General features: G+C 40.1%; 4 protein-coding genes across 4 annotated transcripts; 2 read left to right on the top strand and 2 right to left on the bottom strand.

Moving 5' to 3' along the window:
- Window positions 1-723: 723 nt before the first annotated feature.
- On the top strand, window positions 724-2,069 carry LOC119573397 (trypsin-1-like). The gene is made up of 3 exons (XM_037920630.1): window positions 724-854; window positions 1,163-1,383; window positions 1,492-2,069. The coding sequence occupies exons 1-3, from the start codon at window positions 812-814 to the stop codon at window positions 2,026-2,028; spliced, it is 801 nt and encodes a 266-aa protein (XP_037776558.1). The 5' UTR covers window positions 724-811; the 3' UTR covers window positions 2,029-2,069.
- Window positions 2,070-4,245: 2,176 nt separating this feature from the next.
- Window positions 4,246-5,570, bottom strand: LOC119573399 (trypsin-1-like). Its single transcript, XM_037920632.1, has 3 exons — window positions 5,450-5,570; window positions 4,928-5,148; window positions 4,246-4,819 (listed from the first exon to the last, which is right to left on the bottom strand). The coding sequence occupies exons 1-3, from the start codon at window positions 5,490-5,492 to the stop codon at window positions 4,283-4,285; spliced, it is 801 nt and encodes a 266-aa protein (XP_037776560.1). The 5' UTR covers window positions 5,493-5,570; the 3' UTR covers window positions 4,246-4,282.
- A 1,186-nt stretch (window positions 5,571-6,756) lies between these two features.
- LOC119573401 (trypsin-1-like) lies at window positions 6,757-8,029 on the top strand. Its single transcript, XM_037920635.1, has 3 exons — window positions 6,757-6,871; window positions 7,123-7,343; window positions 7,452-8,029. Exons 1-3 carry the CDS (start codon window positions 6,829-6,831, stop codon window positions 7,986-7,988), a joined length of 801 nt encoding a protein of 266 aa, XP_037776563.1. The 5' UTR covers window positions 6,757-6,828; the 3' UTR covers window positions 7,989-8,029.
- Window positions 8,030-12,986: 4,957 nt separating this feature from the next.
- Window positions 12,987-14,312, bottom strand: LOC119573400 (trypsin-1-like). The gene is made up of 3 exons (XM_037920634.1): window positions 14,189-14,312; window positions 13,677-13,897; window positions 12,987-13,568 (listed from the first exon to the last, which is right to left on the bottom strand). Exons 1-3 carry the CDS (start codon window positions 14,229-14,231, stop codon window positions 13,032-13,034), a joined length of 801 nt encoding a protein of 266 aa, XP_037776562.1. The 5' UTR covers window positions 14,232-14,312; the 3' UTR covers window positions 12,987-13,031.
- Between the last annotated feature and the right edge of the window lie 688 nt (window positions 14,313-15,000).

Genomic DNA, 15,000 nt, shown 5'->3' with positions numbered 1-15,000 from the left:
GTATGATTTAAAAAATAATATACATATGTATATATATTGCATACTGCAACCGATTATTGAATATACATTGAACTTCAACTTTTTTATTTAATTTATTTCTGCTTAGGTGTGCAAAAGTTTGCGTTGTATTTGTGTAGGTTTATTCACATGCATTTGTATCAACTGAAAATAATTTAGCAAACTGGGTCTTTTTCAGCTCTTTCAAAGTTACAAATAATTAGGAAGTGCTATGATTTTAGTTTTGATTTGATTATGATAGAAACAAATAGTATTTCTAAATGAACACCGTTTTGTTATTATTATTTTCTAACAAATTCATTCTGCCATATTACAAGCAACCGTATTAACTGGTCGTCATTTGTCACTGACATTCTATTTAAAAACTATTTAAAACTAGTATTTGCTGCAATAAAAGCAGTAGTTATCTACAACAATCAATATGATAATAAAAACCCACCCACAGTGATAATTATAACAGTGATAATAATATTCATAGTTGTGATAGTAATGATAATAATAATGGCAACGATGTTGATGATAATGATACTACTGCTACTAATAACAATGATGATAATAAAAATAATATGATAATAATAATATGACTGTCCGGTAATGGTGTCAATGATGCTAATAAAAATAGAATGGATGATGATAATGACAATAATAAATCAAACGCAAAAATAAGCGATAAAATGAGGCAAGTCAGTGAACATGTTTGGGAAAAATCCCACAGGGACGCGATAATCTGCCCTGGTACGGGCTGTCGGTATAAATTCACGTCGCGGCCTTCCCTTCGCACCAGTGACCGACCATGAAGGCTGTAGTGCTGTGCCTGCTCCTCGCCGGGGCCCTCGGTAGGTCGCATTTCCTTTGGGTTGTTTTTAGCCTGCACGTAGTAGAGAAAGGGAATGAGGTGTCAGTTATGTTGCCATTTTTTGAATGATCGTCCTCTGTATTTATTCCGTCCTTTCTAGAATTCGTTTGCAATAAGCTGCATATATAATGCATACATATGCATTTGAATATATATGCACACACAACACAAAGAATATTGCGATATTAAGGAATATAAACAAGGGTATCATTAACTTTATATGAAAAAATGATAGCATTCTCTGGCACTTCTGTGAAGAAAGTAACGTTTCGTGTTGTCATTCCCCAGCCGCCCCCTCCAGGAAGCCCACCTTCCGCCGCGGTCTGAACAAGATCGTGGGAGGAACTGACGTCACTCCTGGTGAGCTTCCTTACCAGCTCAGCTTCCAGGACATTTCCTTCGGCTTCGCCTTCCACTTCTGCGGCGCCTCCATCTACAACGAGCAGTGGGCCATCTGCGCCGGTCACTGTGTCCAGGGCGAGGACATGAACAACCCCGATTACCTTCAGGCGAGTCTCGCATCCATTCCAAAAGCCTTGTTTTAGGAGAGAAAAGGCATTAACACATTAAGTTTTCTCTTGCAAATTCCCTTATGAATTCATTTGTGTTGACAACAGGTTGTTGCTGGAGAGCACAACAGGGATGTGGATGAGGGCAACGAGCAGACCATCATCCTGTCCAAGATCATCCAACACGAGGACTACAACGGTTTCTCCATCAGCAACGACATCTCCCTGCTCAAGCTGTCTCAGCCTCTGACCTTCAACGACTACGTGGGCCCCATTGCCCTTCCCGAAGCAGGTCATGCTGCCTCTGGTGAATGCATCGTGTCCGGCTGGGGCGCTCTCTCTGAAGGAGGAAGCTCCCCCAGTGTCCTCCAGAAGGTGTCCGTTCCCATCGTGTCTGACGCCGAATGTCGCGATGCTTATGGCCAAAACGACGTTGAGGACTCCATGATCTGTGCCGGAGTGCCCGAGGGCGGCAAGGACTCGTGCCAGGGTGACTCTGGCGGCCCCATGGTTTGCTCTGACACCGGCTCCCCCTACCTGGCCGGCATCGTGTCCTGGGGCTACGGCTGTGCCCGTCCCAACTACCCTGGCGTCTACGCCGAAGTTGCTTACTTCGTTGACTGGGTCTTGGCTAATGCTGTCTAAATGATCATCAAAATTACATAAAGTAAAGATTGAAATTCAGAGAAAGTATTTCATTATTTATACTACACTGTAATACTTTGAACATTACTAGCATGGCTGGTGAGTAAAATCGAATACTATTAAAATTGACATATGTATATATGTGTTTATATTTATATGTACACATATATAAGTATATATATTGCACATATACAAAAAAAATAGAAATACATGTATATATCACACACCCATATATATGTATATATATATATACATACATATAATCATATTTATGTAAACATGCACATATATATATGTATATATACACATATACACACACAGCATATATGTGTCCACACACTCATGTATACTTGTGTATCTGTCTCTCTCTATATAAATATATACATATATTTATATATAGGACGTGTATGTCTGTCTGTATATATATACACAAATATATGTAATATATGTGTGTGTGTGTACACATGCACATATATGTATATATATGTGCATGTGTCTAACTGGGACTCTTCTACCGCACAATACTCTTAACACTTTTCTCCAATTATTCCATCCACTTTGAATTCCGAAATTAACTTTCTTATCCATTCCGACAGTTTCTTTGACCATTGAACCTAGATATTTAAAGGTTCAAAGTCTATTCAATTTCTCTCCACCTAGTATTATTATGGCTAGTTGGTCACCTTCTATATCTATGGTGAAAATTCTGTCTTGGACCTGCTTATTCTCATTTTTCTGCTTTCTAAAACAAACCTCCATTCTTCTAGTCTCCTTTCTAGCACTCTTCTACCTTCTGCCACTAGCACAATATCATTAAAATAATTAATGTCCCAATTCGCAAATGTTGCACTAGCTTCATTGGCCGCCCCCGTTCATGAGGCGGTAGCCCTTGCTGGTCCACAGAGTTAGGGAGATGTATCTGTGGGTTGTTTACGGGCGACATCCTAACATTGGTGGCTCTACTTGTTTGGCTCATTTCATTTAAAGTTTTGGCGAGATTTTACAGTCGAATGCCCTTCCCGACCCCAACTATCCCCATTTATCCTGGCTTGGGATCGGCTGATTAAGGTCTGCCTTGCACCCCACCAGGCTGCCAAAGAAAACATGCATTTATATATATATATATATATATATATATATATATATATATATATATATATATATATATATATATATATATATACCCAGAGACCCATGCATATATATATACATATATATACACATATATACATATATTACATATATATGTATGTATATATACATATATATAAATGTGTACATATACATTTATATAAATGTGTATATATACATATATATACTGTATGTAATTCATATATATATACAAATACATATATATGTACACACACCTATTTTATGTATACATACATATATATATATACAAATACATATATATGTACACACACCTATTTTATGTATACATACATATATATAAATATGTATACATAAAATAGGTGTGTGTACATATATATATATATATATATATATATATATATATATATATATATATATAATGTATGCATATGTGTATATGTATAGATAGATGTGTATGTATATATATGAATTTATACATATACATATATATGAATATATTTAATGTGCATAGGCATATGTGTGTGCATTATGTATGTATATATAATCATATATATAATATATATATATATATATATATATATATATATATATATATATATATATATATATATTCACATATACTTTCACACACACATACATATGTGTGTGTGTATGCGTGTGTGTGTGAATGTGGTAGATATCAAAGTATAAATATATATATATATATATATATATATATATATATATATATATATATATATATATATATATATATACATATATATATAAATATATATATATATATATATATATATATATATATATATATATACATATATATGTATATATATATATATGCATACATATATACATATATACGTATACACACATATATATATATATGCAAACGGAGAGATGAATTGGTTGATTTACAGTACATGTGGCTGGAATTTTGTGACATTCTCGATATATCATCTCCACCTAGATGGAAGAACAGTGTATATAATAAGTATCTTGAGTGGGTTGGTTTCCTTTGTATACATTTACTAGTATTCGATTTTGCTCACCTGTCTTCCTAGTGATGTTCAAAGGATTACAAGGTAGTATAAATAATGAAACACTTTCTTAAATTTGAATCTTTATTTCATGTAATTATTGTCATTTAAACAGCATTAGCCAGGACCCAGTCAACGAAGTAAGCAACTTCGGCGTAGACGCCAGGGTAGTTGGGACGGGCACAGCCGTAGCCCCAGGACACGATGCCGGCCAGGTAGGGAGAGCCGGTGTCAGAGCAAACCATGGGGCCGCCAGAGTCACCCTGGCACGAGTCCTTGCCGCCCTCGGGCACTCCGGCACAGATCATGGAGTCCTCAACGTCGTTTTGGCCATAAGCATCGCGACATTCGGCGTCAGACACGATGGGAACGGACACCTTCTGGAGGACACTGGGGGAGCTTCCTCCTTCAGAGAGAGCGCCCCAGCCGGACACGATGCATTCACCAGAGGCAGCATGACCTGCTTCGGGAAGGGCAATGGGGCCCACGTAGTCGTTGAAGGTCAGAGGCTGAGACAGCTTGAGCAGGGAGATGTCGTTGCTGATGGAGAAACCGTTGTAGTCCTCGTGTTGGATGATCTTGGACAGGATGATGGTCTGCTCGTTGCCCTCATCCACATCCCTGTTATGCTCTCCAGCAACAACCTGTTGTCAACACAAATGAATTCATAAGGGAATTTGCAAGAGAAAACTTAATGTGTTAATGCCTATTCTCCCCTAAAACAAGGCTTTTGGAATGGATGCGAGACTCACCTGAAGGTAATCGGGGTTGTTCATGTCCTCGCCCTGGACGCAGTGACCGGCGCAGATGGCCCACTGCTCGTTGTAGATGGAGGCGCCGCAGAAGTGGAAGGCGAAGCCGAAGGAAATGTCCTGGAAGCTGAGCTGGTAAGGAAGCTCACCAGGAGTGACGTCAGTTCCTCCCACGATCTTGTTCAGACCGCGGCGGAAGGTGGGCTTCCTGGAGGGGGCGGCTGGGGAATGACAACACGAAACGTTACTTTCTTCACAGAAGTGCCAGAGAATGCTATCATTTTTTTTTCATATAAAATTAGTGATACCCTTGTTTATATTCCATAATATCTCAATATTCTTTGTGTTGTGTGTGCATATATATTCAAATGCATATGTATGCATTATATATGCAGCTTATTGCAAACCAATTCTAGAAAGGACGGAATAAATACAGAGGACGATCATTCAAAAAATGGCAACATAACTGACACCTCTCTACTACGTGCAGGCTAAAAACAACCCAAAGGAAATGCGACCTACCGAGGGCCCCGGCGAGGAGCAGGCACAGCACTACAGCCTTCATGGTCGGTCACTGGTGCGGAGGGAAGGCCGCGACGTGAATTTATACCGACAGCCCATGCCAGTGCAGATTATCGCGTCCCTGTGGGATTTTTCCCAAACATGTTCACTGACTTGCCTCACTTTATCGCTTATTTTTGCGTTTGATTTATTATTGTCATTATCATTATCATCATCCATTCTATTTTATTAGCATCATTGACACCATTACCGAACAGTCATATTATTATTATCATATCATTATTTTTATTATCATCATTGTTATTAGTAGCAGTAGTATCATTATCATCAACATCATTGCCATTATTATTATCATTACTATCACAACTATGAATATTATTATCACTGTTATAATTATCACTGTGGGTGGGTTTTTATTATCATATTGATTGTTGTAGATAACTACTGCTTTTATTGCAGCAAATACTAGTTTTAGATAGTTTTTAAATAGAATGTCAGTGACAAATGACGACCAGTTAATACGGTTGCTTGTAATATGGCAGAATGAATTTGTTAGAAAATAATAATAATAACAAAACGGTGTTCATTTAGAAATACTATTTGTTTCTATCATAATCAAATCAAAACTAAAATCATAGCACTTCCTAATTATTTGTAACTTTGAAAGAGCTGAAAAAGACCCAGTTTGCTAAATTATTTTCAGTTGATACAAATGCATGTGAATAAACCTACACAAATACAACGCAAACTTTTGCACACCTAAGCAGAAATAAATTAAATAAAAAAGTTGAAGTTCAATGTATATTCAATAATCGGTTGCAGTATGCAATATATATACATATGTATATTATTTTTTTAATCATACTACATAATTATTCAGAGATTGCATTTGAAATCTGAAGGAATGCCGTTGAGAATTAACAAAAATGTCTTTTAATCATTATAAAAACATTTGGCTTAACGGATCTTGCCACTGCTATTTGATGAACACAGGGATGATACTGATATTTTTGCTTTAAATAGATCAAGCGAGTTTGAAGTCAGAGTGATAATGATACTAGTGACCATGGTATGTGTCCATATCTTGAGAAGCTAGGACAATGAAAACATTAATTACCGCCATAAGAAAAAAAAATATATATATATATAGATAGATAGATAGATAGATAGATACATAGATAGATACATATATATAGTGATGGCCAAATAAGAACTTTCATAAATCAATAAAATACTAAAAGGGAATTTCCTAGATGCGGGCAAGTAAGCAGCTGGGCGTGAGAAAACAGAGATGTACAGAGCTGATAAAACTTCCCTGTCTGAGCTCTTAGTCTTATATATAGTTTCTTCGAGCTCCGGCTCCTCACCAGTGACCAGTCATGAAGTCCCTCGTGCTCTGCCTGCTCCTCGCCGGGGCCTTTGGTAAGTCAGATTACATTCCTTTGTTGTACAGACCTTTCCATAAGGGTCTATAAGGGAGGTATAAATATCTTTACGAAGACTGCATGTCAATCATACAATCCGTTTTCGGCAAAGTGTACGAAACCCTTTCAAATCGCATGTAATAAAGCCCTACAAATGTCTATCATTACGTGAAAGAACAAAATCCTATCTCGGACATGTTGACTGTCTTATGTACAACGAAAATCTAACGATTACTTCGCGTTTCCCAGCCGCCCCCTCCAGGAAGCCCACCTTCCGCCGCGGTCTGAACAAAATCGTGGGAGGAACTGACGTCACTCCTGGTGAGCTTCCTTACCAGCTCAGCTTCCAGGACATTTCCTTCGGCTTCGCCTTCCACTTCTGCGGCGCCTCCATCTACAACGAGCAGTGGGCCATCTGCGCCGGTCATTGCGTCCAGGGCGAGGACATGAACAACCCCGATTACCTTCAGGTGAGTCTCGTATCCATTCCAAAAGTCTTGTTTTAGGGGAGAAAAGGCATTAACACATTAAGTTTTCTCTTGCAAATTCCCATATGAGTTCATTTGTGTTGACAACAGGTTGTTGCTGGAGAGCACAACAGGGATGTGGATGAGGGCAACGAGCAGACCATCATCCTGTCCAAGATCATCCAACACGAGGACTACAACGGTTTCTCCATCAGCAACGACATCTCCCTGCTCAAGCTGTCTCAGCCTCTGACCTTCAACGACTACGTGGGCCCCATTGCCCTTCCCGAAGCAGGTCATGCTGCCTCTGGTGAATGCATCGTGTCCGGCTGGGGTGCTCTCTCTGAAGGAGGAAGCTCCCCCAGTGTCCTCCAGAAGGTGTCCGTTCCCATCGTGTCTGACGCCGAATGTCGCGATGCTTATGGCCAAAACGACGTTGAGGACTCCATGATCTGTGCCGGAGTGCCCGAGGGCGGCAAGGACTCGTGCCAGGGTGACTCTGGCGGCCCCATGGTTTGCTCTGACACCGGCTCCCCCTACCTGGCCGGCATCGTGTCCTGGGGCTACGGCTGTGCCCGTCCAAACTACCCTGGCGTCTATGCCGAAGTTGCTTACTTCGTTGACTGGGTCCTGGCTAATGCTGTCTAAATGATCGTCATACATGAATTAAAGATTCTAAATGTGAGAAAGTAGTCTATTTTTTGTACTATCTTGTACTACTTTATAATCCTTTGAACATCACTAGCAAGACAAGTTAGCGAAATCGAATACTAATAAATACATACAATCCAGTAAGGATGTATCATTCACGCACACACTCTGTTCTCTAGGTGGAGATATATCGAAAATGTTTCACAAAATACCAGCCGCATGTCGAACTGTAAATCAACCAATTCATCTCTGTTTACCTGTATATACATACATGTGTGTTTATATATATATATATATTTATATATATATATATATATATATATATATATATATATATATATATATATATATATATATATGTGTGTGTGTGTGTGTGTGTGTGTGTGGGTATCTGTGTGAGTATTTACACATTTGTATGTAAATATATCATAAGTATACGTTTATAGATAGATGTGTATATATATATATATATATATATATATATATATATATATATATATATATAAATGTGTGTGTGTGTGTGTGAGTGTGTGTGTGTGTGTGTGTGTGTGTGTGTGTGTGTGTGTGTGTGTGTGTGTGTGTGTGTGCGCATGTATGCTGTATATTCATATATATGTGTGTGTACAGCATATATATATATATATACATACGCACAATACACACATATATATCACATACGCATATATCATGCACAAACACACACATGTACATGTGTATATATTTGTGTGTGTGTGCATGTGTGTTTGTGTTTATGTGTGAATGCACCCACACACTCTGTAAGAATCTATCAACCCTAGTACAATGGCTTACAGTGGTAGCCATAGTTGTTTTGACAGCTTGACTCTTTATTAATGAAGAGTACAACACAGTAAGGGAATACATGAGACGATGTCTTAGGGTAAAGTGCTGAGCGCGGGGTCGCGGGTACGGTCAGCCAGCCCTTAGGGGCGAAGGCTGGACTGACCTTATCACGTCGGGCGCTGGGCATGAACTAAGTAAAACTGGTTCATCCTCGGGTACAAACGGTGAGCGTCCACCGGACACATGGCGTTGGGTGTCAGCTGCGGGAAGTATAGGGGCAGCTGCAGGAAATGTAGGGGGAGCGAGGTGAGGTCACCGGTTCCGTCTGTTAAGGACCCTCCATATTGCTCGGCCACCTACTAACGCCTCGCCCTCAAAGCGACTTAGAGTGGCCTCAAGAGTGACCCAAGTTTGGCTGGTCCTGATTTGCTGGTCATCTCATTTTCGCGTGCATTGTCCTTCGTGCATCTTCGTGGCTGCTCATCCCTGTCGTCCTCTTCCTGGTCCTTGGTATAATCCATCTGTTCTCGACGTCCACACGTCCTCGAAGGTCTCGCACAGATTCTCTTTGGCTTCGGATTCGTCTAGACCTCGTAGTCCTTGTTCAGGTCTAACTCGGTGGCGTACTCGTCCACACGTCCTCGCAGATCTCGTCCAGATCCTTCTTGGCTGCATGCTCATCCTCACATCCTCATAATCTTCGTCTGGATCTACGGGCGTCCGGGCAGGAGGCGTCCTCTTCGGCATCTCAGGACGGCTGATACCTGCACTGACGAGCTCCTGGAGCTTGACTGGATCTGCGGGAGTCCAGACAGGCGGCGCCCTTCCACAGCATCCTGGGGCGATTGGTACCTGCACTGGCGAGTTCCTGGTCCTTCACTGTATCTACTGGCATCCCGACAGACGGCGTCCTTCCATTACATCATGGGGCGGCTCTGACGAACATCCTGGTCTGCAGGCTTCTGGTGATCTTCTGGTGACATCCTTCCTACAGCATCTTAAGGTGTCCGTTTCTGCAGCAGGGTCTCCTTCGGTGCCGTATTGGATATCGTCGGTCTGACTGCTATATATAGTCAGGGAACTAGATCATACACGTAAGGGTCAAGATAGTAATAGAAAAGGAAAGGCAACAGAGAAGAGGGGGTGTTGAGGGCTACTAGCCAGTTATTTATATAAATTTTTTGTTTTTAATGTTCGTTTTTACTTTATTTTCGTCTCTTTTTCGTTTTGTGTTTTACTTTCACAAAAATAAAGAAGAAAATAGGAGAGGGAGACACCAGTAGCGATCCGCATAGCCCTGGCTTGAACTACGAACCGTCTCTGATAGATATCAGAGTAGATAAGGGAAATGACAACACAAATCCACAAGGACTTATTTGAACCAATTGTCGTCACACGGAGACGAAATGTATGGAAAATAAGAAATTGTACATCATGTACGAGTTTGCGTGGATAAGTGAGATTAGCTATGCTATTGTAAGGTGGTCTTGGATGCTGCATTTAGGCCTCTCCGCTCTCCCACTCTGGCTGCCCACGCTGGAGGACTGATCGCTGGCTGCCCCTTTTCTCGTTTTGTTTTATTTTGTTTGATTTTCTCGTTTATATTTGTTTTTATTTTAGTTTAGTTTTCCCCATTTTATCTGATCTTCTGTAATTGTTTTATTTATAATTTAATTCGAAGACATTCTTATAAATTTATTTTCATCAGCTTTTATCCTTTTTAGTCTTTTCAACATTTTAAACTTTTAAGGTCTCGGTTTTACTTCATTTTTATTTTGAGTGTTAGGGGAAACGTTTCATACATTTCGTTTATTCTTTCTTTTAAGCACATTGCCTTTCTTTTTTTTTATAATTTTCATTTTTATGCTCTTCATATTATTTTTACCCATTTTTATTTGTATGTTTTAAGTATTTTTGTTCAATGGAAATAGTTTTTAAAAATGTTTACCTCTGACGTCACCGAGGCAATGTAAACAGAAGACTTTCGAATAATAAAGGCTTGGTCAAGACAGTCAGCGAGTGTTTTCCGTTAGATCAGTGATAAAAACCGGCACTGCCGCCATATTCCAAGCGAACAACGAGGCGATCACTGAAGATAATAAGCTAAGTACTGACGTACCTGACATCCTTTGCTTAGGAGCTGGACGTGATCATAAGAACATTTTTATTGAATAATTTTAACATCTTGGTTTTAATAATGAACTTTCCCTTTTTACTACTAACTTTTATTTTTTCATTGTAGGAAGTCTGAGTGATTTTAGTTTTCTTCTTGTTTTAACTTCGCCAGAACCGAATTTTATGCTGCCTTATTTAGGTTTTAGGTTTGGGAATTTCTTTTTTTTAACCGTTCATCTGTGACGCCAGACTTGCTGGTTCGTCTTTGTTTTAGTAGTAAGGCCTTCAGCCAGAATCTCCACTTTGGAGGTCATCTCCTTTAGCTTTTCGTATACGGCAGTTTTAGCTATTTCACATGCTTTCAGGATGCTCTCCTACGTTTTTTTTTTTTTTTTTTTTTTTTTTGTCACTGGTCAATTTTAGTATTTTATTCTATGGTTAGGCTGAGCATAAGAAAAAGATTGTCACGCTGAAACAAACCCATATAAATTATTTGAATCCCCCCCCCCCACATCAGGGATTCGAAATGACAGGGGTTAACCAGGTCCTTTGCGCTTGTATCCCTCGCCAGCATCCCTCGAGGGCAAGAGTTCAGTAAACGACTTGATGAACTGGGACGGGACCCCTGGTTTAACAGAGATCACACTACACTATTAATACAAAATTATATCAACTACCACATTGAATTCAACATTTAATGAAATGACAGAATCTACGCGCTAATGAACGGTGACGTGAAAAAAATATTCGCAAGCTTTCTAGCAAGCAATCTTCTCAGGGTCAGAAATTCTAAACTGTCGAAGTAGCCATGTCTAGCTATGCATGTAGACTTCATCGACAGGGGGTTCCTATACCCAAATTGCCATAGAATGAAGCGAACTGAACAGGGGAAATCTATAAATAACCTGTTCTCTTCTGCGTATCTGTGATGGGCGCTCGTGACATTCCCTACGATCACAAATCACTTGATGGCTTGGGATTTACCCAAAACATGCACGCGACTTCCAGAGGGTGAGAAAGGTGTGAATAATGAGCAAATAACGATTCTAGCTTAAACCCTAGTCCTACATTAATTAAAGGACGGAACTGCGGATCACACCGACTCGAAAAATGCTGATGGGGGAAGATCCTAACACTATACTCGAAATAATAAGTGTATATAAAATCGCGTTACAAGCTCCGTTCTTACACCGATAGAACGTGTCACCAATGAGCAATTTAACGATGGTATGGTTATTCTCAAGGTGTCAACAACAACCAAATTACGGGAAAGACGAGCGGTCATCTCTTGGGCTTCCCACGTCCTGACCGACCGGAAAGGAAAGAATGTGCGGTCAGGTCAAGACGGGAAAACGCGCTACGAGAGGAGAAATAAATTATATGATTCATATTCGTGAGAAAGATAAAATCACGAACACATTAAATTCTTTCCAGTTGAAACAATATAAATCTCTAATAACGCCCTGAATGCCGGACTGACCTTATCACGTCGAGTGCTGGGCACGAACTTAATAAAATTGGGTCATCCTCGGGCACAAACAGTGGGCGTCCACCGGACACGTGGCGTTGGGTGTCAGCTGCGAGAAGTATGGGGGTAACTGCAGGAAATGTAGGGGGAGCGAGGTGAGGTCACCGGTTCCATCTGTTAATGATCCTCCATACACCCACACACATATATGTATACATGCATATATGTGTGTGTGTGTGTGTGCACACATATATATGTATATACATGCACAGACATATACGACGTATATAGATACGTATATATGTACATACATAGATAGATACACATGCCTATATTCACATATGTAGATACATATATATGTCGTGTATATGTATGTGTGAGTGTCTGTGTGTGTATGTATTATGTATACGTACATATATATGTGCATGTATATACGTAATTATGTATATAGATTTATAGATTTATATCTATATGCGTATATATATGATATATATACTTATATATATCACATGTATGTAAACATATACATTTGAATTTTAATAATATTCGATTTTGCTTATCACTCTTGATAGTGATGTTCAAAGTTGAAGATAGTACAAAAAATAGACTACTTTCTCGCAATTTGAATCTTTATTTCATGTAATTATGATGATCATTTAAACAGCATTCGCCTGGACCCAGTCAACGAAGTAAGCAACTTCGGTGTAGACGCCAGGGTAGTTGGGACGGGCACAGCCGTAGCCCCAGGACACGATGCCGGCCAGGTAGGGGGAACCGGTGTCAGAGCAAGCAAGGGGGCCGCCAGAGTCACCCTGACACGAGTCCTTGCCGCCCTCGGGCACTCCAGCACAGATCATGGAGTCATCAATATCGTTTTGGCCATAAGCATCGCGACATTCGGCGTCAGACACGATGGGAACGGACACCTTCTGGAGGACACTAGGGGAGCTTCCTCCTTCAGAGAGAGCACCCCAGCCGGACACGATGCATTCACCAGAGGCAGCGTGACCTGCTTCGGGAAGGGCAATGGGGCCCACGTAGTCGTTGAAGGTCAGAGGCTGAGACAGCTTGAGCAGGGAGATGTCGTTGCTGATGGTGAAACCGTTGTAGTCCTCGTGTTGGATGATCTTGGACAGGATGATGGTCTGCTCGTTGCCCTCATCCACATCCCTGTTATGCTCTCCAGCAACAACCTGTTGTCAACACAAATGAATTCATAAGGGAATTTGCAAGAGAAAACTTAATGTGTTAATGCCTTTTCTCCCCTAAAACAAGGCTTTTGGAATGGATGCGAGACTCACCTGAAGGTAATCGGGGTTGTTCATGTCCTCGCCCTGGACGCAGTGACCGGCGCAGATGGCCCACTGCTCGTTGTAGATGGAGGCGCCGCAGAAGTGGAAGGCGAAGCCGAAGGAAATGTCCTGGAAGCTGAGCTGGTAAGGAAGCTCACCAGGAGTGACGTCAGTTCCTCCCACGATCTTGTTCAGACCGCGGCGGAAGGTGGGCTTCCTGGAGGGGGCGGCTGGGAAACGCAAAGTAATCGTTAGATTTTCGTTATACATAAGACAGTCAACATGTCCGAGATAGGATTTTGTTCTTTCACGTAATGATAGACATTTATAGGGTTTTATTACATGCGAAGGGTTTCGTACACTTTGCCGAAAACGGATTGTATGATTGACATGCAGTCTTCGCTTCTTTCTGACACATCATTTTCTTCACTTATTTTCCCCCCAAAAGTAAAGATATTTATACCTCCCTCATAGACCCCTATCAAAAGGTCAGTACAACAAAGGAATGTAATCTGACTTACCAAAGGCCCCGGCGAGGAGCAGGCAGAGCACGAGGGACTTCATGACTGGTCACTGGTGAGGAGCCGGAGCTCGAAGAAACTATATATAAGACTAAGAGCTCAGACGGAAGTTTTATCAGTTCGGTACATCTCTGTTTTCTCACGCCCAGCTGCTTACTTGCCTGCATCTAGGAAATCCCCTTGTTTTTGTTGATTTACGAAAGTTCTTTTTATGCACCCAAAATCATTAATGATTTCGAGGGCGATGATTACAAGGTTTTCATTGTTTAAGTATAAACGGAACGAGTCCTCAAACTTTAGTTTCAAGATAAGAACACTCTTATACCATAGTCACAAGCATCATTATTATCAACTATTAAACTCGCTTGATCTATTTAAAGCAAAAAGATCAGTATCATCCCTGTGTTCACCTAAAAGCAGTAGCAAGAGCCATTAAACCAAATGTTATAATAATGATTAAAATCCCTATTTTCGTCTTTTCTTCAGTTTTTAAATGCAATCTCTGAATAATTATGTAGTATGATCATATATATGAGTGTGTGTGTGTGTTGCATACAGCAAACGATTATTGAATACACATGGAACTTCATCTTTCTTTTTATATTTCACTTATTTATGTTTATGTGTACAAAACTTTGCGTATGTATTTGAGTCGATTTATTCACGTGCATTTATACCAACTGAAAATAACTAAGCAAACTTTTGGTCTTTTTCAGCTTTTTCAAAGTTACAAATAAGGAGGAAGCACTATGATTTTAGTTTTGATTTGGTTATGGAAGAAACTAATAGAGTTCCTCAATAAACACTTTTTT

This window comes from Penaeus monodon, chromosome 5, assembly GCF_015228065.2.
Source record: "Penaeus monodon isolate SGIC_2016 chromosome 5, NSTDA_Pmon_1, whole genome shotgun sequence".
Classification (NCBI taxonomy): Eukaryota; Metazoa; Arthropoda; class Malacostraca; order Decapoda; family Penaeidae; genus Penaeus; species Penaeus monodon.
This window is presented reverse-complemented; position numbering and strand designations above follow the sequence as displayed.